At 38.6% G+C, this 25,223-nt stretch overlaps 1 protein-coding gene across 2 annotated transcripts; it reads right to left on the reverse strand.

Moving 5' to 3' along the window:
• Positions 1 to 2,393: 2,393 nt before the first annotated feature.
• Positions 2,394 to 24,674, reverse strand: rbm26 (RNA binding motif protein 26). Of its 2 annotated transcripts, none has more exons than XM_051711360.1 (22): positions 24,293 to 24,674; positions 20,385 to 20,503; positions 18,134 to 18,270; positions 17,909 to 17,997; positions 17,568 to 17,818; positions 17,217 to 17,480; positions 16,288 to 16,527; positions 15,823 to 15,963; positions 12,801 to 12,935; positions 12,569 to 12,680; positions 10,330 to 10,489; positions 10,073 to 10,237; positions 9,649 to 9,768; positions 9,502 to 9,567; positions 9,237 to 9,359; positions 8,394 to 8,468; positions 7,965 to 8,132; positions 7,418 to 7,522; positions 6,987 to 7,190; positions 6,808 to 6,894; positions 6,432 to 6,545; positions 2,394 to 3,218 (listed from the first exon to the last, which is right to left on the reverse strand). In XM_051711360.1, exons 1-22 carry the CDS (start codon positions 24,349 to 24,351, stop codon positions 3,129 to 3,131), a joined length of 3,024 nt encoding a protein of 1,007 aa, XP_051567320.1. In that variant the 5' UTR covers positions 24,352 to 24,674; the 3' UTR covers positions 2,394 to 3,128. The 2 variants fall into 2 exon arrangements, with proteins under 2 accessions (XP_051567320.1, XP_051567319.1); XM_051711359.1 differs by having other exon boundaries at positions 17,909 to 18,000.
• Positions 24,675 to 25,223: the final 549 nt, after the last annotated feature.

Consider the following 25,223-nt stretch of genomic DNA (forward strand, 5'->3'; position numbering starts at 1 on the left):
TGGTGCTCAAAGGACAATTATTCAAGTACTTTTTTTTAAACTGTAAATCATGCTTCCAGTCAGAAGCGGTACGCGCGTGTGACGTAATGGCATTGACATTAGAAACGCAAGAACTGACGTACGTGTGTCACAGCTGGAAGAGCAGCGCTGTTTCAAGTGAGTAGGAGGAACACTGTACAGAAGCTTTGTTGGTTTTGGTTTAGATCTGTTTTTATCAGTTTCTTTACTCACAATGGTGCATTTGTGTGTTTTTCCTGGATGTCTCAACCAAAAGGAGAACTTGAGATTACGTCTGTATCATGGCAACGGTAATGCATCACACAAGAGACCGTGTGATCTCCACCCTCTCGTGAAGCTTACCGGAAGCGATGATTTAGAGTTAAAAAGTACTTAAATATTGATATTTTTTCGCACCAAAAGCAATCGTATTGCTTTAGAAGACAACGTATCGATGATGTTTATGCTGACTGATTTTTGGAGCTTTAAAAATCGGATCACCATCCACTTGCATTTTAAGGACCTACTGAGCGGAGATGCTCAGTAGGTCAAGCAAATGTGAGCACATGTTAGAAATGACATCTGGGTGAGTAAAAAATGACTATTTTAAGTTTTGGGAGAATTATGCCTTTTAGATATTCTCGATTTAAATTTCTCAGTCAGATATAACTTACTTGTTAAAAAATAAACTCATTTATCTTACTGACACAAATTACATATTAAAGAGTCTTTACAAATGACATCGCCAATATAAACACGTTAGCTGAAGCTCTCCGACACTCTAAATTCGTTAGCCAATGCTTCCTGCCATAAATGCATTACGCAGCTTAGTCCGCTGGAAACACGCTTGGCTTAACAAATACATCACTTCATTACAGAGCAGTTGGGCTGCGGGGGTCCAAGACGCAGTAGCCCTCAGATTAAATAGGCCTATTTAAGAACCTCAATTTACATCTCTCAAAAAATGTCCTGAATTCTAGGCAATTTCCATAGTGACGACCCACACACTAACTGACCCAACAAAGCTTATTAAAATGTTATATTACATTGAGATTGAGGTCAAAGGTCAATTTTAACTAGGGAGGAATGAGTGCACACACGCTTTAGGCCTGTACAAAAGTGTATACAAGAGAGATCGGGTCCCAATCATGGAAGAAGGGGGGATTGGGACAGTAGTACAGCATGAGGCCATGAAGGAGGAGGTGAAGGTAGAGAGCGTGTCCATTTAAGGGCCCCCTTGCTGGGCCGGGTGAGGTTTAGTTGGTGGGGGTAAAGCTGAGCTTCATGACACACTACAATAGCAAATCAAATTTCTCACAATTAGCTGAGCTTCTCTGACAGGCACCAAGGTGGGAGAGCAACATCACCGACTGCTACGGCTCTGATTGGGTAATTCGTTCTCCACTATGCAAATGTAATGCTCTGGGTTTGTGGGGGAGCTGGATGCATGGAGCTGGATAGCTTGCGAGGGCACCAAGGGTCAACAAATATTGTAAAAACTGGCTTCAGTGTCCTGCAGGAGATAAGTGTAGAATTTTATTAGAGGTTGACAATGAAATGTTGAAAAAAAAGAGACCATCAAGAAAGTGATCGCAGGATATATTTACCGATTCGTAACATGGAGTACATAGCTCAAGCTTCATTCATGCATTATTTATTTTTTGGCAAACTTTTATGAAAATCATCCCTCATGTCATGACCTATAAAAGGTCAAAACACAGTTAAAATTAGAAACTAACAGTTAAAAATATTAGTCCACTAAAACTGATTTTTTTTTTTTTTTTTTTTCAGATTTACAAGAAACTTTCTTCTTACCTTTGTTTATGCTGATATCATGGTACATTAATTCTTTTTGGAAATTTGCTTTTGACCTATGATGGGTAAAATGCAGAGTTAATATTTAATAATAATAATATTTGACTAAAAAACAAAATTATATATATATATATATTACCAGATGTAACAGATATAAATAAGAGTTGCAAATATAAAGAAAAAAATACAGGAGAAAAACAAATCCATATGTAAATAGAAACCTCCAATAAACTTAAATTAAATAAAAAAACCTCTCTGCTTACCTTTGTTTTTGCTGTGTGTGCTAGGTACCTACCTGCTGGCATCATGATGCAAAATTATTTTTGGAAATTTGATTTTTACCCTTAAAGGGAAAAATGCAGTTAAAATGTAAAGAAATAATAATAATGATACAAAATTGTCGACTGAAAATTCCCCCCCCCCAAAATACAGCGATATATAAATAAAACTTTTTAAAAAATCCAGCTCTAAATAATAAAAAAGAAAAATAAATACCTTTGCTTTTGCTGCGTGTGCTACTTACCTGCTGGCATTATGATACACAATGAATTATTTTTGGAAAATTGCTCTTTTTGTGAGGATTGGGGTGTGGGGCTTTTGAAATGGTCTCTATTCAGCTGTATAGATTTTGTTTTTTTTGTTTTTTGTCTTAAAACTGCTAATGCAGCAAAACATTTTTTTCTTTTTTTTCCATCAGCTGATATTTTTTCTAGACCATTTCAATTCTTTATTTTTATTTTTTTTTACATTTCAAAACAAAACCCAGCAGAGTAATTCAGAAGCAAAGAATTCTTACAAACCATTAAAATTCATACATAAAATATGTACACAAAAGCATCTTCCTCATCAGGCTGATTATACTAAGGAAAGCGTTCATTATGTTGTCATAACAATGTCTCAAGAATGCTCTGCAGTGATCTTTGAATTGGAAAAAAATCCTCATATTTTTGTCTTAAACAATCAGTCTAACATTTTCAGAAGAGTTGAAAAGAAATCTGGGCCAAATATTTGGCCAATAAAAAACAAATGCAGCCGGCAAAAGTTAGTCCATGTTTCGACACAATACAAAACAACAGATGAGGGTGAAAAACCAAATCGTTCATGTTATTTTACATCTCAATCTTTTACATTTACAGCCTTTTGACAGGAGCTTTACTCCATTTACTGCTCAGGGTTTCTAAGTAAAATAAAATATCCAATGAAATGTAAATCAGATTATTAAAAACAACATTTTCCAAAACACAGAACTGCAGATCAGATGCTCTTGCTTGGGTTATGGGATGCAGTGCAGCTGGAATGGAGAGAAGACTTTGTCTTCATCTGCGCCATGAGCGCGACTCGTTATCTTCTTCCTCCTCGTCATCGTCCTGCAGCAGAGAATCGTCCACAAGGGAATCCTCGGCAAACTGCAGCGAATCAGAACACAGAGACTCAGACACAATGAAACACACAAAGATAAACTTTTACAGATGATCAATCTCAATCAGTGGGCAGGACTGCTTAACATTTTCCTGTGAGCAACAAGTGTAATGTGAAAATACAAAGTGGGACGTGTCCCAAACTTGTACTGTGACTTTAGTTGTTTGCAACTGTCTTTTGTTTTTAACTCTGTTGTTATACTAATGTCAGGCTAGAGGTAGACTAAATATCGGTTTTACCGATTAAGAGGTGCCCATAGATGCTTTTTGGAACTCTGTTATCTGCAAAAATCTAGGCCAATAGTTGTGTTCCTCAGTGAGCAGCGCTAGAAGATTCTACAGTTAAAACGTACATTGTGTTTCCAACCTAATATCTTGTGAATAATAATAAACATTATTCCTCATTAAACCTCATCTGGAGATTTTATATATATATATACACACACACACACACACACACACACACACACACACACACACACACACACAGACAGGTCCACCTACTTATTCATGCGATTATCTAATCAGCCAATTGTGTGGCAGCAGTGTAATGTATAAAATCATACAGATACGGGTCAGGAGCTTCAGTTAATGTTCACATCAACCATCAGAATGGGGAAAAAATGTGATCTCAGTGATTTAGACTGGCATGATTGTTGGTGCCAGACGGGCTGGTTTGAGTATTTTTGTAACTGTTGATCTCCTGGGATTTAAGCGCAACAGCCTCTAGAGTTTACTCAGAATGGTGCCAAAATCAAAAAACATCCAGTGAGCGGCAGTTCTGCGGACGGAAATGGCTTGTTGATGAGAGAGGTCAACGGAGAATGGCCAGACTGGTTCAAGCTGACAGAAAGGCTACTGTAACTCGGATAACACCTCTGTACCATTGTAGTGAGCAGAATAGCTACTCAGAATGCACAACATGTCGAAACTTGAGGCGGATCAGCTACAATAGCAGAAGACCACATTGGGCTCGACTTCTGTCAGCCAAGAACAGAAAGCTGAGGCTGCAGTGGGTACAGGCTCACCAAAAATGGACATTTAAAAGACTTGAAATACATAGCCTGGTCTGATGAATCTTGATTTCAGCTGAGGTTCACAGTTGGTAGGCCCACTGCAGCTTCAGCTTTCTGTTCCTATTCTAAATATTTATATACATACACAAAATCCTTCACCTGGTGAATATTAGGTGTATAATGGTTCTTGGTAAAAAGCCGAACCATACGGTTCACCAACCACGGTTCGGTAAGCATTTGCTCCGCAGTTCATCTCTAGTTTAATAACGCATCTGGATCATACAGTTTGGCGAAGAAAATGAAGCACCAAATAGACATGTGCCTTTGTAACCTCCGCTAATGCACCTGTATGGCTCTGTAGATGGACACATTCCGCCTGTGTTTCACATGGGTCAACTATCTATAGAGAGAAGCTGTCCTATTAACTGTTAGTATGTTAAATTAGTTGATTACATCACAGTTATGCATGAGCTAGTTGGCAAAATGGCAAGCGGAGAAAACAAGCCACAAGTCTCCTGTCTGGAAACTTTGTCTTTATGCAGTCAATTACAACAGCGATGGTCAAAAAAGGTTTCCAACACAGGCACTGTTTGCAGACATTGCTAGATGCAAGTGCCGTATACTGGTAATATCGATATTTGATTAGCTATTTACGCTGACATTACCAGAGGATATATAGCGCGTGGTGCGTACAGAGCTGCAGGTGAGCCCGAAACTGCACACAGACACACTCCCTTCCGTCTTTAAGCAGGCACTCAGTGCTAGTCCAGACAGACAGACATGAAACAAGAACTAAAGCACTTGGGGTGTTCATAGCCAAAGTTATGTTGCCCTTACTCCGTTGAAGATGTGGGATTTCCACATATGATTAAAATACTCGAGTCACGTTATGACATCCACTCTCGTATTCATTTTAATAGCAAGTTTATTTCTTCTATAGTGATGTACAGATTCTGAACGTTGAATATACATTGAGTTTGAAATGCATTTTATGTTGATGCATGCAGTGTAATAATGCAGGTATTAATTTAAAATGTTGAGTTAGTAATTAAAGTTTTTTTTTTTTTTTTTTAAGTACCCTAACGAAAATTAACCATGGTTTTACCATATTGTAGTAACCATGACTGTAATAACAAGGACAGTTGTCACCATGGTTTTTTTTTTAGTAATACTGTAGTAGCCATATAGTAACCATGGTTTTACTATAGTAATATTGTAGTAGCCATGACTGAAGTAACAATGACCACCACTGTCACCATTGTTTTCTTGGCAGATATCATAGTTGTTACAATTAACCATTGTTTTACAACAGTAATACTGCAGTTTCCATTTAGTAACCTTGATTTTACTACAGTATTGTAACCATGTTAATTTTGTGGTTACTATGATTTCACAAAAAAAAAAACAATGTTTAAAATATGGTTACTGTAGTAAAACCATGGTGATTTTTAGTGAGGGCAAATCTCTTGAAGTGTCTGTTACAAAATAGAATATTTTTACTTTGGATTTGACAGTAATATTTGTTTTCTCCTTGAACATAAATACCGAACCGTACCGAAACAATAACCCTAAAACCGTGATACAAACCGAACCGCGAGCAATTTAAACCTTTACACCCCTAGTGAATATATAGTCAGTATGCACCAAATCAATTTTTTCTGGTAATTATTGGGATTTTGGGTTAAAAAAAAAAAAAAAAAATGCATCAGGGTTTTATTCATTTTGGACCCTTTGGGTACAAACCTGATTAATTGGTTCTCCGCCTTTTACACCACATTAGTTATCGGTATCTGCAAAATCCACCATCTTTTGACCTGTATGCCAGGCTTATTTATTTGTTATGAATCAAGTTATCTTTTAGTTTGCATCTATCAACTTCCAAATAATAAAGAGAAAATAATCAAATGAGATGTACCTTTCATTTAATTCACTGGGTTATCCAAAATTAGGCCTTACGAATTGGCTATTTAATGTATAACCCATTTTATTATTGAACTTGCAGAAAAACTAACTATATCGTGAGGAACACAGTCACGTGATATAAAATTACTCATACTGTAATGTAAGATTTTAGAACCACCCACCCCTAATCACAAACAAAGGAATTGGAATATAAATAGCCACGACTTATCAACAAACACAGCAGTCAACACACATTTAAACTGAACAGTGATGAAGGCTGTACCTCCTCATCCTCAGGTTCAGCCTCATCTGGGTCTGTAGTGTTGAGGGAGAGCGTGGGTTTGTGCCAGGCCAAACGGAGTTCTTGATTATTTAACCGGACACCATGAATTGCAGCCTGAGGAACAGAGTTGCTTTAGAGTCTGTATAAAGTGTGTGCATGTGGGTAGTTGACATGAAATACTTTTGGGAAGTTGACACGTCCTACAGTGTGACATGCTATACTTTATAATCTAAAACTACTTTAAACACTTTAAGAGACAAACAATATTTGTTCTTTTTAGAATTTAATTTGTCAAAATCACAAATCCAAAGTAAACAAATTATGTATCAGCCATTCATATGCATGTGTGTGAATGTTGTGGGGAGCACATGAGTACCTGTTCTGCCTCAGCGCGACTTTTGTACGTAATGATTGCACTTAGTCTAGAATCCTCCATCTGGCAATCTTCAATCTCTCCGAATTGCTGGAGGACAATAGGAATATCAGTTATGACTCAAATACATGCTCTCCTCTCTTTGTAAGCAGTTTGTTTGTGTGCCCTTTTAAGTTACTCACTGCAAAGTGAGGCAGCAGGTCGACTCGATCGGCCTCACTGAAGCCACTGATCTCTAAACCTCTGGGTCGATGGTCCACCACAGCGTGAGCTGGAGCTCCTCTCCCGCGCCCCCGAATACCCCGGCCCCGGCTCCTCAGGGCACCCCGACCCCTGGTGTGGGCCCCCCTCCCACGGCCTGGAGTCAGGAGCCCCCTTTTGGCAGCCTGAAGCAAATGAAAGTTTATGAAGTATTATAGTGCCACTTTGTGGCAGGTTTGAGACATCAATTTAAAATCTTAATTCCTGACATACATTATTCCCCTCTAAATATTCAGTTTTACTGAAATGTTAAATGTTTAGATAAATGTGTTGTACATTCACACAATTAAAAAAAATAATTAAAAAAACGAAGTACTGACTAAAAAGGTCACATTTTCTCCAGGTAGCATACCTCTAACTGTAGCTGAGTGTATTTGATCTTGAGTTCAGCAGTGTCCTCTCCTGCCTGCATTTTCTTATAGAGGTCCAACTCAGTGTCCAGGAGCTCCTTCTGAGCCTGTGAACATGTCCATCAGAAGAAAAGGGTGAGAAACTCACTCATTAGTCCAGATATCACTAGAAATCTAACATTTGCACAAACAGCCAACATTCTTTAGGAGAACTTTTGTACCAGTTCAACACTAAAATGAACTATACCACTCTTTCTACAGTATTAGAATTACACAGTAGTGCATTAGTAGTCTTGACACTGCTGTATGATACCTAAAAAGCACAGTTTACTTAATTTGTATCTTTGTCCTACTGTTATTTGTTATTGCTTGTGATTATTTTTTTGCTCTTTATTTTATTACTGTTTACTTCTCTTGAGTAATTACTTGAGTTAAAATCAATGTTTATTTAAGAGAAATACTTAAAGGCTGAATTGTTTAAATTTAACTTGCTAATATTTTTTTTTCAAACTTGACTAGGCTACAAGGGGGGTGCTCAAAACTATGTACTTGGGCTTTGCTCTTGGGCGTGCTCTTGAGTGCATTGTTACAGGACAGTCCTTTGATCTCCCCCTGTAGTTTGCTGATGCTGTTGGTGAGTGTGGTGAGCGTCTGCATGATCTGAGCTTTATCCTCCGCCTTCATGGACTTGTTTTTCTCCAGCTTACATATGAGCAACTGAAGGACACACACAAAATAAAATCAAAACTGATGAAATCGTGTTAAGTCGGAGAGAAAAAAAAAAAAACAGCTAAACAACAACAAAAAGCTAATGGTACTTCATACTTGTGTAGAATTAATTAGAGACAGTTCAGATGTGTTTTGTACTCCAAATGTTCTGCAAATAAATTTTTACCTTGGCAGTTATCACTAAAAATAAAAAGTAGTATATTTTTATTTCATTAATATGTGGTAACGAAGATAACGATTAATGCACACCTTCTGAGTCTGAATGTGCTTCTCCAAAATCTCCTGTTTCTTCTTCCTGACATCCTGCTGAAGCTTCAGCGCCTCCTAGTGAAAGAACACAAACAGATATAGGACAAACTTTCTCTAAAGTGCATTAATAGTGCTTAAAAGTCTGGTTCCGGAAGAAAAAAAAAAAATCACATTACATTTTTCCATAGACTAACTGATATTCAACGATAGCTTATAAACATTTAAAAACAGACCTTTCCTGACATTACCCATGGTACAGCACAGAACGGTTCACTAATCAGAGAACTGCAGCTGAGAAAGCCAGCGAAATTTGCCTCGGAGCAATCACCCACTCCCATGATGCACTGTAAGTGATGTAATTGAGTCAGTCTCCCTTTACCCTTAAATTACTTATCTAATTGTACATATCGGAATATTTTGCAATAAACATAATATATTGTTTCTTTACTTATAATCAACAACCTAAAATCAATAGCTTGATACATTCCCATTGTTTTTTATTCAATAACATAATTTGCAATGCTTCATGGTATTGTAGTTTGTAACCTCGTGAAAGATGGTAAGTACACAACCTTGTACCTTTGTCTTTTTGTCTGATTTTCAAAAACGTTTTTGCCTCAAAACAAAGTTTTTGATGTTGTGATTCACCTCAGAGCTGGTTGGTGTGGTTAATGGCTTAGAACTCTTTTAGGGAGGATTTTATGAAAAGCCTATGGAAAAAATTATGGGAAAAATACTTCCGGAACCCAGACACTGAACAAGTGGGCAGGCAACTGTTGCGCTCTCTTATGCCTGACAAGTAAATGTCACCTGCAAGTTGCTTTGTAGCATATTTACACAAACCTGTTTCCTCTTCAAGGCATCCTCTTGGCTGACTACTGTACTGAATGGTACCCCCTTCTGGCCTGCTTTCAATGCTGCTGGATTATAAACCGTCTTAGTAAGGCCAGTCGATGTGGAAAAGACCTGTAAGGACGTGCAAGATTTTACCAAGAATGCTTTCTGAGAGATTAGCCTGGTCACTCTTGGACAAAATAAGCTGCAATGTGGATCAGACCTCATGAAAATAGTCAAAAGTCTGGCATCACAAAACTACAAGAAAACAAACCTTTCCTCCAAGGCCAGCTGGTTTAGAGAAGCCCAGACGTTCTTTCACTGAAGACTTGGTTGTATTCTGTAGAAAATGGAAACACAGACATTGTTAGACTGCAAATACAGCAAGAACCCATACACAAACATAGACGGGTTCATTCACCTGTGGAGCGACCCTGCAGTCCTGTAGGGGTTCAGGGTGGGGTGTAGGCAGGGGTCCGAGCCTGTCTTTGACTGACTGTTTAATTGTGGTCACTGGAGGCTCCTGGGTGGCCTGTACACTCTACACAAATGACAGATCACAATCAGAGCTGCACACAGACAGCACTAGTACATCTATATAATCTCAATTTGTAGAGCCTCAAGATGTGCATTTAAAATTTAGACTCTGTGCCACAATAGAAAATAGCCCAAAAAAACAGATTCTTAAACATTATCAATTTCTCTGATTAAATTCATGTTTCTTTTTGGAATTGATACATTAAATATTTTGCTTTTATTTTAAACAGCATTTAGCTAATTATTATGCATCCAGCTTTTGTAAATGTATAAATCATATCATTATAAACAAAATAACTGTTTCATACCGGAAGTGATGTGGGGTGTGCATGTTCTGTTGTGTCCTCTCTGTGCCAGTGTACTTTGATGAACCGGTTATTCAGCACAGCCTCAGTGCTCTGAATAGCCCGTTTCGCTTCTTCAGGGGAGGCAAACTGGATAAGAGCCCCCTCCGGGTCATTATTATATGCCACCTTAAACAGAACAAATATGTCTATAAGCCTTCTGTGACCATGAAATATCAACAGACTCAGACAATGGACACACTGGACGTTAATCACATTACCTGCAGGTTGACGATGGTGCCAAACTTGCTGAAGTGCTCGTTGAGTTTGCTGATGTTGTTGAGTTCAGGTGGAATCTGTCTGATGGCCAGTTTGGTGTTTGCTAAAGAGTAAGGAACCTTTCTTTGAAAGCCATGATGGTTGGGCTTGTTGAAGTTTGGTCTGTGGAGCAAAAGAAATTTGTTTTTAAAATATTCAGTTAGGTCAATGAAACAGACTCAAGACAAATAAATGCACATTTGAATAAGCCCTGCTTGTTAATACAGAATTACGTTAGATATGAATGAATGAACATTACATTTATATAGTGCTTTTCTGACACTACACTTAAAGTGTTTTACACAGTGAACAGGGGACTCTCCTCAACCACCACCGGTGTGCAGCATCCACTTGGATGATGCGATGGCAGCCATAGAGTGCAAGTATTCTCACCACACACCAGCTATTGGTGGAGAGGAGAAAATAGAGTTATAGAGCCAATTAATGGATGGGGATTATTAGGAGGCCATGATTTAGAAGGGCCAGTTGGGGGAATTTCGCCAGGACACCAGGGATACACCCCTACTCTTTACAAGAAGTGCCCTGGGATTTTTAATGGCCACAGAGTCAGGACCTCGGTTTAACATCTCATCCGAAGGACGGTGCCTTTTAGTGTCCCCATCACTATATTGGGGCATTAGGACCCACACAGACCACAGGGTAAGCACCCCCTGCTGGCCTCCCTAATACCTCTTACAGCAGCAACCTTAGTTTTCCCAGGAGGTCTCCCATCCAGGTACTGACCAGGCTCAACCCTGCTGAGCTTCAGTGGGCAACTGGTCTTGAGCTACAGGGTGATATGGCTGCTTATATATGCTTTCAAATTATTGCAAACATTTAAAATATTCTGAATTTTGTATTTTTCTAAAATACAGTCATCACTGATTACATTTAAAATATTATAATAAAGGCTCTAAAATTTTATAAATTCAGACATCACATTTGACATTAGGACTATATTTTCCCCACAGCATTATTATACATTATATTCAAAATGATATATAGGAGATTAATAACAGTATAGTACTAGATTAGACTCTGTAAAATCATTTTCTCTCACAGTGCATATTCACTCTCGTGCTTAAGATGGACATTCGATCCCTTTTCAAAGAGACTGATTTTCAAAGAGCAATGAGAGCTTTCTTACTTTGTATAGCAATGTCTACATTTGATTTTGTCACAGTACACACCTACACAACTAATGTTCAACTATATATGCCCTCTACATTTTATGTACGGATGATGATTGATGCCCATGTGGAAAGTATGATGCGGCACATACGTATATAAATATTAGGGCTGTCAGTCGATTACATTTTTAAAAAAAACAAATTAATTACATGACATGCCAATTTATGAATCGAATAATCTGCATATCAACATTTGCTAAGACAGCCCCCCCAAGATAATTTCATATAATACATAAAACAAATATAAATAGCCTGTAACTAATGTAACAGGTTAGATATTCGTATTTGTATTGGATTACTGTGGCAGACGAGTGAAGCATGGATTAGACATTACAAAAAGTGGCTTTAGAAATCAATATATACTTTGTTTTATTTCCATATCATAACACTGGCCTAGAGTCCACAGCAATCCATTTTCAACTGAGTTCATTAATCTGTCTTGTTCTCACCATTTTTAATTTTCGGTCAATGAACATATGCGTCAGATGGAAGCTTTAGAGCAGGGTTCCCCAATTAGTTTTCACTAAGGGCCAAATTCTGTCAACAATACAAAGCCAGGGGTCCTGGGTAGCTCAGCGAGTAAAAACGCAGACTACCACCCCTGGAGTCGCGAGTTCGAATCCAGGGTGTGCTGAGTGACTCCAGCCAGGTCTCCTAAGCAACCAAATTAGCCCGGTTGCTAGGGAGAGTAGAGTCAAATGGGGTAACCACCTCGTGGTCGCTATAATGTGGTTCGCTCTCAGTGGGGCGCGTGTAGAGTTGTGCATGGATGCCGCAGAGAATAGCATGAGCCTCCACATGCGCTACGTCTCCGCGGTAAGGCGCTCAACAAGCCACGTGATAAGATGCGTGGATTGATGGTCTCAGACGTGGAGGCAACTGAGATTCGTCCTTCTCCACCCAGATTGAGGTGAGTCACAACGCCACTACAAGGACTTAGAGCGCATTGGGAATTGGGCATTCCAAATTAGGGAGAAAAGGGGAAAAAATAATAATAATGATGCCTTCTTACTTGTCAAACCAGGGTTTCTTTGCAGGAATCACTCTGTCATGCATTCCAACCCCTCTCTTCCTGGAGTCCGTTTCCAAAACGATCCGCATATTGTTGCTGTTTGACATTTTCTCTAAAAGAATTACACACAATAAAGAGCACAGCAAAGAGACAGAAGTGCTCTTATTTAAAGAGCGCATGACTTGTATTCATAAAGAGCCAGTTTAGGAGAGATGGCAGTTCTCTCTGCTACCTCTAGGGGGCAGATCCACCTCTCCCATAGTCAGACCAATAAGGTTGGGCCGCTGAGCGTTGACCCGGTGTCTGTACATGGGCCGCGAGTTCATGCTGGGAGCTTCGGGATTATACACGTCTGGCTCAAAAGAGTCTATATCAACAAATAAAATACAACAAGTATAATTCCATCATATAAAACAACAATAATCGCAACAATTGCAGCATTCTATATTTAAATATTTCTGTACACTGTAAACTCTAATGTTACCAATACTGGAAAAATCAAGTTGTCTTAAATCTGACGTATTTAACTTTTTCTGTGTTAAACTACTTTCTCCTATCCCAGCTTAATATGTAAAGACAACTAAAAGAAAGCCATTCACAGGTTAATTTTCTCGAAAACTGAAAGCACCGTTTCTTTGGCGCTAAGAAAATTGCTCTGTTTGTTTTGAACGACCCGCTTAGATCCGCCACAACAACGTTACTCAACCAGTGGCGCAGGTTGGGGGAAGGACTATCTCTTTGTTTGACCAACGGCAAGTGGGGGGCGTATTCACCATTTTGAAAAAGTGTATTTTTGCAATAGACCTTTTTCATACTCCGGGTTTACGAAGGCGGAACTAAATGTTTGCAGGGTAAACTTCGACAGCGGTGAATGGGAGACCACAGCAAATATTTATTTTCACTTACCCATTTGCTCCAAGAGCAAAAGTAAAAATCCACTATTACACTTGAATGACTTTCCAGAAGAGGAAAAAAATAGAGCGCGGTGGATTTTCAGCCAAATTTACTGTCACACTCTCAGCTGTAATCGATTTCGATTCCTCGCAGCTGTGGTAATTTGTTTTTTAAAACTAATTCCAGGGTATTATAACACAAAGCATAATGTTCTAAATTTACACTCAAAATTTCAAAAAACTCACGAGATTTACGCTGCTAAATAAGGCAGAAACGCATCATCACAGTCTGTGAAAAAGGTCTATTCCGTTTGGTGACGCTAGTGTCACAGGAATTACATAATTCAGCTTTAATTATAAATTACTTGGTCAAGTTTTCCTTGAACTTATTTTTCTCAAAAAACCATAGACTTAAGATTTTAAGTGTATATAACTCAAACTACAAAATTGAGGCTATTGGGAATACCCACAATGCCTTGCGCTTGAATTAATTATGTTTCCTTGGTCAAAAGAAACATATGGGGGCATTTAATAGTTATTAATACATGCATTTCTTTGGATAAATACGTTTATTTAATGACCGACCCCTGAATCAGTTAAATCATTATTTTAGCTGTTATTGCATGACCAAAATTTTTGTCAATTCAATTAAAATTATTAAGTTGAAAAACATTTAAATAGCAAATCTGAGTTAAGTCTACTTGCATCTAGTTACCTTAGTTTAAATAGTTATGTTCATTCTATATGAACGCTAAGTTAAGTCAACTTAATTACACAAGTTTTGGTGAAGCTATTACTAAATTCAATTGAGGGAGTGAATTTACTCAATCGAGTAGTCAACTTATTAGGGTTTTCAGCGTATAATCACCGTAAAACTGTATAATTGACAGTTGTCCCAGGTAACCGATTTCCTGCATAGCTGTGCTAGTTTCATGCATCTTCTATCACTCCATGCTCTCTTCTCTCTAATGCACTACTTTTACCTCGGATTACTATTCCATGTCCGTTAATTTATTTGTTTGGATGAGAAGCTGCCTATCCATATTCTACACCACTGGTTCTCAACTGGTTTTGCTTCGGGACCCAGATTTTACATAGGAAATCAAGTGGCGACCCACCATAGTAAAAACGTAACCTGTATTTAATGTATCCCGAGTCGCATTTCCTTTTATCTTGCATAGTTTTGTTCATGGTTTCAAGTGCAAGGACATGCATAAAGTGACATTATTTTTGCTACTGATGTCAACAACAAAAGCTACAGGAAGTTTTCTCTCCCCCCTTTTAAAAATGTAAGAGCATATTTATTTATATGCTATGAGCCCATTATTATCCCGTTTGTTTCCTAATTTCAAACATCATTCAAACAGAATTACACAGGAGAAAAGGCTCCTCATTACCAAGGTTAGGTCTATGTAGCTAGTCTTAAATAATAGTAGGCTAATAATAATAATAATAATAAATTATATATTGATGAAAAAAAAAATATACTAACCAAAAAACATTTTGAAACTTTAACTACAACTGCCGCTGTTGATATAAAATGAGGTCTGATAGAGTCTACCTATAGATTATTTCATGTGAAACTACAAAATTTTGTCAAAATATAACCGTTACTTTCACAATTTTGTAAAGGTGATTGTGTAATGATTTTCTTTTTTCTTTTCTTTTTTTTTTTAGCGCATGGCACAGTGTTGCTCTTTTCCTCCACAATGCTGTTTGTTATGTCAGGGCTGCCTACTGTTTGAGAGGTTTGACTTGACTTCCTCCGTAACGCTTTAAACTAGGCTCACTAGAATTGAAACGGGTCACATCAGTTTTGAGGTCTGCACGCTGCAATATCGAGGGAAGCCCGGTAGTTGTGTGTGTGCGTCAGAGAGCAGAGCAGATCATTAGCGCGAGCAGGTAGGTCTACTGTTACACGCAAAAATATCGCAGTGCAGATGAGAAGCCTTTAGCTGAATGCAAGATAATAATAATCTCTTCATTAAATAATCTCTATCACTTGGGTGACTGCTGAAAAATCTTCAATGGGAGAACCATGGCATTGTTCTGTCCCTGCTGTCCGCGACCCAGTCCGAATAGAACTACGACCCACTTTTGGGTCACCACCCACCAGTTGAGAAACACTGTTCTACACTATCATAGCCGTTTCAAAAGAATCAAAGTCCACTTACAGTGTTATTCAAGATTTCTTGCACTAACAAAACAGACATTATTTACTTTAATATACACAATTCCTCATATGGGGCACTGAAAATGAATGTGCAGGCTCAAGATTTGACATTTCCTGTCAACGCCTTATGAGCCATCACTTTATTACTGGATTATAAATAAAACCTGCTGTGTGTCTAGAACACTTACCTGATGTGAAGAGGGGAGGAGGGGGCTGAGTGATCGGAGGCCGGATCCCTGACGTCACTATAGTGGGCACGGAGCTGGTTATGGAGTTTGGAGGGCCGTCCATACCAGACGGTTGCAGAGCAGGAAGAGGAGGAGGAGGACCTGAAAGAGAGAAGTCAAAGGTCAGAACAATTGTGTCAATCATTATTCTTCAAAGTCCAAGCAAAAAAAAACACTCATTAGAATAGAACAGAACAGAAAATTGCACATGCTTTTTTTCTTCTTCTTCTTCTTCTTTTTTTTTTTTTTAAAAAAAGAAAAAAAAAACATGGCACAGTTTCAAGCATTTAAAAACTTAAATCCACACGACAAATGCTGGTGGAAAAAAGCTGTTTAATTCTTATCTAAATGGCTCTTTATATCACATAGTTTTCATACCATACATCATCTATTTTTGCATACAGTGATGCACGTGATGGGTCATACCTGCAACAGGGGGCAGGCTGGGAGGCATGGTGCCCGGTGGGGGCACAGGGGGTCTGAGGTTCACTGGTGGTGTCAGAAGAGAGGGAGGAGGTGGAAGGCCAGGCGGAGGTGGCCCGTCCACCACAGGAAGAGGTGGCGGCTGGAAGGGAAGTATGCTGGGAAGATTAACATCCTCCACCACCACTGGATCACTGCCATGGTCAAAAGGACACATGTCTCCTCGCATACAGAAGCCTTTCTCTGTGAGACGACATCAATGCAATCAATGGTTACTCTGTAACGAACGTATGCTCTGTTCTAAAACCTAGTGAGCTGCCTTGCTGTCTGCTGCCTTGAAATGAAATGGAACCTCTTAAGCAGGGTGGGCCGGGGTGGGCCTGGGATTAGAGATTATTTTGACTTCAAATATATTTTCATAAAATAGTTTAAAAAATGCATACATTTTTATTTTTGAGTGTGAAAACTGTTTGAATGATGCGCTTCTCTGTTGTTAAGGACAATATAGTAAAAACTAATTTGGGTGAAAACTTGGCCCATCCATTTTTTTTTTAGGCCCACCCAAAAGTAATATCTTGGCTACGCCCTTGCTCTTAAGTGGCCGATTTGGAATGGTACATAGGCAGCAACTCCTCTGCTCCTCAAAAACTAGACCCACAACTGATTCCAACAAAGTTTGGAGCAAGCATGTTGCTCAGCTAACACCACAATACTTTAAAAGGCATAATTTACATAACACACAAATTTAGCTTAAACTACTTTTATCGATACTTCACTATAAATTTTGGAACAGAGCCACTGTCACTGCAAACTAACGGAAGTATAAGCATCCTAATTTATAACGTATGCATATTTTAACGTTGCAATAAGATGTCAATGCATTGGAAACAACTGAAAAGCTCAGCTAGTTAAAAACTCAAGAGGTTCATTACCATCATAGTCACGGCAGCGTTTCCTTGGTGGGCCACCTCTGCCGAAGGGCGTCTGATCCTGAGGGAACTCCGACCAGCTCTCTGTGGTGCTGTTTCCATGGTGGGTGGGGGCGATGACAGTGATCGTGCTACTGAGGGCAGGCACTGGGAAATGAGCAGAGGAGTTTCCAGGCGTGAGAGGTGTGGCATTGAAGCCATCAGCGGCCATACCTTCCTGACGCTCTGGATGACTGTGGTCGTACTTTGACTTTCCAGAATCTCGCTCTAGAAAGGCAATAGGTTTGAAACTATATCATGTAATTTATAAATGACAATAAACTACACCAAACTGAGAACAGTGAATAGTCACACCTCTGCTTCTGCTGCGACTCCTTGAGCGAGTTCGTGATCGGCTGCGATCTCTATCTCTGTCTCTGTCACGATCTCTCTCTCTGTCCCGGTCACGGGTGCGGTCTTTACTCCAGCTACGACTACGACTGCGACTGTAACTGCGGCTGCGTTCTCTCCTGCGGTTGTAGCGCTCTCTGTACGAGTCTCTTCGGGGTGGGTTGCGATCGTAGTCTCGCTTTCTGAAGCGGTCATCTTTCTTGCGGTCATCTCTCCTGCAAATGCATTTAAAGACTTAAGACGCTGGCGACAAACAGCTAGTATGGCATTTTGGAAAAACAATGACTATGCAATGTTATTCTCACCTGCTGTCTCGGCCGTATCTGGAGCTAGACTGAGGACTGTGGTTTATTCTCCTGGAGAATTTTTTTTCTCTTTCCTCGTCTCGGCTTGGCTGCTTGTGCACAAACAGAAATGCATGTTTTGAAAGAAAAACATTTTAGGTGAAACTTAAGGACATAGCATCATTTCAAATAAGTGTTGACAAATATCTGATGGAATTTTAGTTTCCATTCATTTTTATATTTTACCTCTTCTCTCTTTGATTCATCCTTCTCTGTGCGCTGGATAGTCTCAGTTCTGCTTGTGGAAGCTGGCTGTTCAGGTTGAGGTAGGTAACTCTTTGCGTTCACAGATTCAAAAAGTTTATCCACAAATGTCTGTGTCTCTGCACAACCAAAAGCATGTTAAAAAAAAATTGTTCACCAAAAAATGAAAATCAAAAAATGATTTGTTCAACCTCATGCCAATTCAGATGTGCATGACTTTCTTCAGCAGAACACAAATGAAGATTTTTAGAAGAATATCTCAGCTCTGTAGGTTTATACAGTGCAAGTGAATGGTGACCAAAACTTTGAAGCTCAAAAAAGCAGATAAAGGCAGCATAAAAGTAATCCATTTGACTCCAGTGTTTTAATCCATGTCTTCTGAAGTGATCCAATCTATTTTGAGTGAGAACAGACCAAAATATAACATTTTCCACTATAAATCTTGACATCAGCAGTCTCCTTGGCAATCATGGTTTCAAGCTCGATTACACTTCTTAACACCATCTAGCCCTCTGCACATCCGTCAATCACACATGTGAAATCAAGCTTGAAATCATTATTGTGCCTTGAGACTGCAATGGCAAAACGTACAGTGAAAAAGGAGTTACATTTGAGTCTGTTCTCACCCAAAACCTATTGAATCACTTCAGAAGTCTTTGATTAAACCACTGGAGCTTTTTGGAGTTTCAAAGTTTTGGTCACCATTCACTTGCACTGTATGGACCTACAGAGCTCAAATATTCTTCTATAAATCTTAATTTGTGTTCTGCAGAAGAAAGACAGACATACACATCTGGGATGGCATGAGGGTGAGTAAATAATTAGAGAATTTTCATTTTTGGGTGGACTTTTCCTTTAACAGAAATAGGAATTCATAGAACACCGACAATCCTGAAAGTCTGGATACATTTATATAAAAAAAATGTGATATAGTAATGTTTATATTTAAACAAAGGCCATTATAATCTTCTCCTGGCATCAAGGATTAAAAGGAAATTTCAACCCATAATGAAAATTCTCTCATTTACTAGGGATGGGACGATTTATCGAATTTTGATATATCGCGAACCAAAAAAATATGAACCATATTGAGGCAAAACTCGATATTTGACTTTTGAAACATTGTTTTCTGTCCATGTGATCATAAATGAAATGATCCATTGAACATCATAATCGTGCTATCACTTGATTTTACCCCTGCTTCGCTTTTTTCTACACTGTTTACAGGGTTCACACAAGGTCCCTGAAGTGTTTAAAGTGCCTGAATTTAGCTTTTAGAAATGTAAATACTGGAACACCTGGAAAATCACCTTGTTTTGTTGAAAAGTGCTTGAGAATACAACGGACCATTTTTTTCTGTGTAATGTGTGTCCAAAGAGGAGATCCCACACTCCACTTTCAATGTGCCTTTTAATATCCTTTCTGTTCTTTACAGTCAGATAAAACAGTAAAAATAATTATTCATTTTAATAAAAAATAACACGGATGCGCTAAAAAAACAAGAATTCTCATGTTAATGAATGAATAGAAACACCTGTGTGAGTCTGTGAGATGCACGTTAAACTCTTAAAGTGACAGTACCATTATAGCACTTGTTATATGAATGTAAACTTAATGTTATTACTTGTAAATTGTAAACATTTCAAACACTGACAGCTCATATCACTATTATATATATATAATTTCAAGAAATAATATTAACTGATAGAATGTTAATTAAATTAAATTAAATTTCGGGACAGGTTCAGTTCTATTGCTTGTTCTGCACCTGATCAGCCTAAATGTAGTCCACTATTTTTGAAATCTTATTTGTTGTAATCTTTTCTTATAGTGAAAGGTATGTGTGGAACTCTTATTTAAACTTTGAGCATTTAAATTGCGTATTAAAGAACTATATTTTGATAAATTATAATGTACATTTTACACAAGCATTTTAAAAAAAATAAACAATACTTTGTCATAAGTGTCATCATATCAAATTGAGACATCGAATCGTGAACCTCATATCGTATATCGATAACCCTATAAAAAGTCATGCAAATCAGGAGTGACATTAGAGTGAGTAAATGACTATGTCTTTAACCTGTCAACCAAATAATGGTGTCAGATCTGACTTCAAGGAATAAATGCAACCAAATTGACATCTAGATAGGTGTCTTAGTTTGAGCAACAGCCCTCTTGAGAACTGCATCACCACTATTTTATGAACATGAGCTATAGAGTGTGACTTTACCTTTCTGGAGGAATACATCCAATTGGTCAATGCATAGTGCTTTCAACTCCTTCTCGGATTTGTCTTTCTTCACCAAGGCAACCACATATTTCGCAAGTGCGGAAGGATCGGCATCACATCTATGGGTAAAATACATTTAATTTCCATTAGACCCAAAAAGATCTGCTGTCACACATAAAGTGCAAACATACAGATGCATCTCAATAAATTAGAATGTCGTGGAAAAGTTCATTTATTTCAGTAATTCAACTCAAATTGTGAAACTCGTGTATTAAATAAATTCAATGCACACAGACTGAAGTAGTTTAAGTCTTTGGTTCTTTTAATTGTGATGATTTTGGCTCACATTTAACAAAAACCCACCAATTCACTATCTCAAAAAATTAGAATACATCATAAGACCAATAAAAAAAACATTTTTAGTGAATTGCTGGCCTTCTGGAAAGTATGTTCATTTACTGTATATGTACTCAATACTTGGTAGGGGCTCCTTTTGCTTTAATTACTGCCTCAATTCGGCGTGGCATGGAGGTGATCAGTTTGTGGCACTGCTGAGGTGGTATGGAATCCCAGGTTTCTTTGACAGTGGCCTTCAGCTCATCTGCATTTTTTGGTCTCTTGTTTCTCATTTTCCTCTTGACAATACCCCATAGATTCTCTATGGGGTTCAGGTCTGGTGAGTTTGCTGGCCAGTCAAGCACACCAACACCATGGTCATTTAACCAACTTTTGGTGCTTTTGGCAGTGTGGGCAGGTGCCAAATCCTGCTGGAAAATGAAATCAGCATCTTTAAAAAGCTGGTCAGCAGAAGGAAGCATGAAGTGCTCCAAAATTTCTTGGTAAATGGGTGCAGTGACTTTGGTTTTCAAAAAACACAATGGACCAACACCAGCAGATGACATTGCACCCCAAATCATCACAGACTGTGGAAACTTAACACTGGACTTCAAGCAACTTGGGCTATGAGCTTCTCCACCCTTCCTCCAGACTCTAGGACCTTGGTTTCCAAATGAAATACAAAACTTGCTCTCATCTGAAAAGAGGACTTTGGAACACTGGGCAACAGTCCAGTTCTTCTTCTCCTTGGCCCAGGTAAGACGCCTCTGACGTTGTCTGTGGTTCAGGAGTGGCTTAACAAGAGGAATACGACAACTGTAGCCAAATTCCTTGACACGTCTGTGTGTGGTGGCTCTTGATGCCTTGACCCCAGCCTCAGTCCATTCCTTGTGAAGTTCACCCAAATTCTTGAATCGATTTTGCTTGACAATCATAAGGCTGCGGTTCTCTCGGTTGGTTGTGCATCTTTTTCTTCCACACTTTTTCCTTCCACTCAACTTTGTTAACATGCTTGGATACAGCACTCTGTGAACAGCCAGCTTCTTTGGCAATGAATGTTTGTGGCTTACCCTCCTTGTGAAGGGTGTCAATGATTGTCTTCTGGACAACTGTCAGATCAGCAGTCTTCCCCATGATTGTGTAGCCTAGTGAACCAAACTGAGAGACCATTTTGAAGGCTCAGGAAACCTTTGCAGGTGTTTTGAGTTGATTAGCTGATTGGCATGTCAAAATATTCTAATTTTTTGAGATAGTGAATTGGTGGGTTTTTGTTAAATGTGAGCCAAAATCATCACAATTAAAAGAACCAAAGACTTAAACTACTTCAGTCTGTGTGCATTGAATTTATTTAATACACAAGTTTCACAATTTGAGTTGGATTACTGAAATAAATTAACTTTTCCACGACATTCTAATTTAATGAGATGCACCTGTAAGGACAAGTTCTGCTCATATCTGTACAGATACAGTTGAAGTCAGTTTTTCACAATTCCTGACATTTAATTGTAGAAAACATTCCCTGTCTTAGGTCAGTTAGGACCACTACTTTATTTTAAGAATGTAAAATGTCAGAATAATACTACAGAGAATTATTTATTTCAGCTTTTATATCTTTCATCACATTCCCATTGGGTCAGAAGTTCACATACACTTTGTTAGTATTTGGTAGCATTGCCTTTAAATTGTTTAACTTGGGTCAAACGTTTTGGGTAACCTTCCACAATCTTCTCACAATAAGTTGCTGGAATTTTGCCCATTCCTCCAGACAGAACTAGTGTAACTGAGTCAGGTTTGTAGGCCTCCTTGCTCACACACGCTTTTTCAGTTCTGCCCACACATTTTCTATCGGATTGAGGTCAGAGCTTTGTGATGGCCACTCCAATACCTTGACTTTGTTGTCCTTAAGCCATTTTGCCACAACTTTGAGGGAATGTTTGTGTCATTGTCCTTTGGAAGACCCATTTGCGACCAAGCTTTAACTTCATGGCTGATGTCTTGAGATGTTGCTTCAATATATCCACATAATTTTCCTTCCTCTTTATGCCATCTATTTTGTGAAGTGCACCAGTCCCTCCTGCAGCAAAGCACCCCCACAACATGATGCTGCCACCTACCATGCTTCACTATTGGGATAGCATTCTTCGGCTTGCAAGCCTCACCATTTTTCCTCCAAACATAACGTTGGTCATTATGGCCAAAAAGTTAAAGATTTTTTTTAATCAGACCAAAGGAAATTTCTCCAAAAAATAAGATCTTTGTCCCCATGTGCACTTGCTAACTGTAGTCTGGCTTTTTTAAGGTGGTTTTGGAGCACTGGCTTCTTCCTTGCTGAGCAGCCTTTCAGGTTATGTCGATATAGGACTCATTTTACTGTGGATATAGATACTTGTCTACCTGTTTCCTCCAGCATCTTCACAAGGTCCTTTGCTGTTGTTCTGGGATTGATTTGCACTTTTCACATCAAACTATGTTCATCACGAGGAGACAGAATGTGCCTCCTTCCTGAGCAGTATGATGGCTGCGTGGTCCCATGGTGTTTATACTTGCATACTATTGTTTGTACAGATGAACGTGGTACCTTCAAGCGTTTGGAAATTGCTCCCAAGGATGAACCAGACTTGTGGAGGTCCACAATTTTTTCTGAGGTCTTGGCTGATTTCTTTTAATTTTCCCATGATGTCAAGCAAAGTGCCACTGAGTTTGAAGGTAGGCCTTAAAATACATCCACAGGTACACCTCCAATTCAGCACACCTCCTATCAGAAGCTAATTGGCTAATTGTCTAAAGGCTTGACATCACTTTCTGGAATTTTCCAAGCTACTTAAAGGCACAGTTAACTTAGTGTATGTAAACTTCTGACCCACTGGAATTGTGATATAGTCAATTAAAAGTTAAACAATCTGTCTGTAAACAATTATTGGACAAATTACTTGTGTCATGCACAAAGTAGATGTACTAAACGACTTGCCAAAACTATAGTTTTTTAATATGAAATTTGTGGAGTGGTTAAAAAATTAGTTTTAATGACTTCAACCTAAGTGTATGTAAACTTCTGACTTAAACTGTATCTGTCCTTGATGCCAACACAACCACTTTAGAAAAACTTAACAGCAACTTTATTTTGCCTCTCTTAAGTAGACACAACAATGGCTGGTAACTCAAGACTGCTATGAAAAGCCTTAGCGTTTATAGAAATTAACACATATATTCAAACATAATCAAAACAGGACTACAATTTAAAGGGAAAGTTAACCCAAAAAATGAAAATTGTCATTCACTGTCTTTTTTGTCACATACAAGGGAAGTGAATGGTGACTGAGGCTGTCATTCTGCCTCATGAGGGAGAGTAAATGATGACAGAATTGTCAACTGGTTGGGTTAACATTCAAACGTATTTTCAGTATATGCATTTCTAAGGAACTATTTTAAAGCCATCTTTAAGAAACCTTTCTAAACATAGACGTTCATGAAGACATGAAAATTATATTTAGCATAACATAAAGCAAAATATGGACAGAAATCACATGTACGAGCATCATATAAGTACACATTGCACAGGCAACGTCGCTTACATGGGTTCAAGAGTATTCGAGAGCCATGTCTTCAAGGCATCGAGGTTTTCAATGATCATTTTTCAGTGCAGGGGTATTTTTCTGCAGTTCTGCCCCTGTGAGAGAGATGAGCTGCAGGGTGCTTATGCTCCAGTCAGGCTGCAGTGTGTTTGTACTGCCAGGCCTCAGTCACTCACTTATGCGCTGTCCTCATAAACTCCAGCTGAAATATCACATATAATAACACAACCACGGAGGTAGATGGCCGGTAACGGAAAACTCAAATGCGGTCAGTAGTTCAGGAGTTATCGGGACAGATTTCTGCGTAAATGTGAGCGAACTGTCCGCCACACTTTCAGCTCTTCTTTCTTACTTTCGAGAAATGGCGACTGTTTACTCTCGCGCGCAGATCTCGCGAGAGCGCGCGGCCGCACTCGGTCAAATGTCCAGAGAGTTGCTCAAAGGGTCCACGGCGGTGTGCAGGCAGCATCAGCGTCACACTTTAAAGGTGCACTACTTAAAAATTAATTGTACTTTTGAAGCATATGAATAAAATCATGAGCACTCACATGAGATGAAGATTCTAGTCATATCAGTAACCTTAAAAAAGCTTTTTAAATCTACATGGAAAGCCACCAACCCATGGGGGCTGCCATGTTATGATCACATGATGTTATTGGACATTTTCACTCATGGATTCAGTTAATCATGGCGAGAGAGGGTATGCCATTAAAAAAAAAAAACACTTTATTTTGCATTTTGTCTTTTAAATCCCTCCGGCATTTCTTTTTTCCTTTTCCTTTTTTTTTCTTTTTTTTTTTTTTTTTTCTTATTTGATATCATAGTGTTGAATAGCCTAATGTTATTCACTGAATAATAATAATAATAAATATATTTTTTAAAACTTACAGAAATAGATGTATGTTTCAGTTGGAATAATGAAATATGCTTT

The sequence above is a fragment of the Myxocyprinus asiaticus genome, chromosome 12, assembly GCF_019703515.2.
Source record: "Myxocyprinus asiaticus isolate MX2 ecotype Aquarium Trade chromosome 12, UBuf_Myxa_2, whole genome shotgun sequence".
In the NCBI taxonomy this organism is placed as follows: domain Eukaryota; kingdom Metazoa; phylum Chordata; class Actinopteri; order Cypriniformes; family Catostomidae; genus Myxocyprinus; species Myxocyprinus asiaticus.

What these genes read in the sequence shown, in the direction of transcription:
- rbm26 (XM_051711359.1), bottom strand. Translation starts at nt 24,351, where the DNA reads ATGATCATTGAAAACCTCGATGCCTTGAAGACATGGCTCTCGAATACT. An exon ending in AGATACGGCCGAGACAGCAG is followed by an intron (nt 17,819 to 17,908) that starts GTGAGAATAACA and finishes ATGCATTTGCAG; the next exon opens with GAGAGATGACCGCAAGAAAG. An exon ending in ATGCCTTGAAGAGGAAACAG is followed by an intron (nt 8,469 to 9,236) that starts GTTTGTGTAAAT and finishes TTCTTTCACTAG; the next exon opens with GAGGCGCTGAAGCTTCAGCA.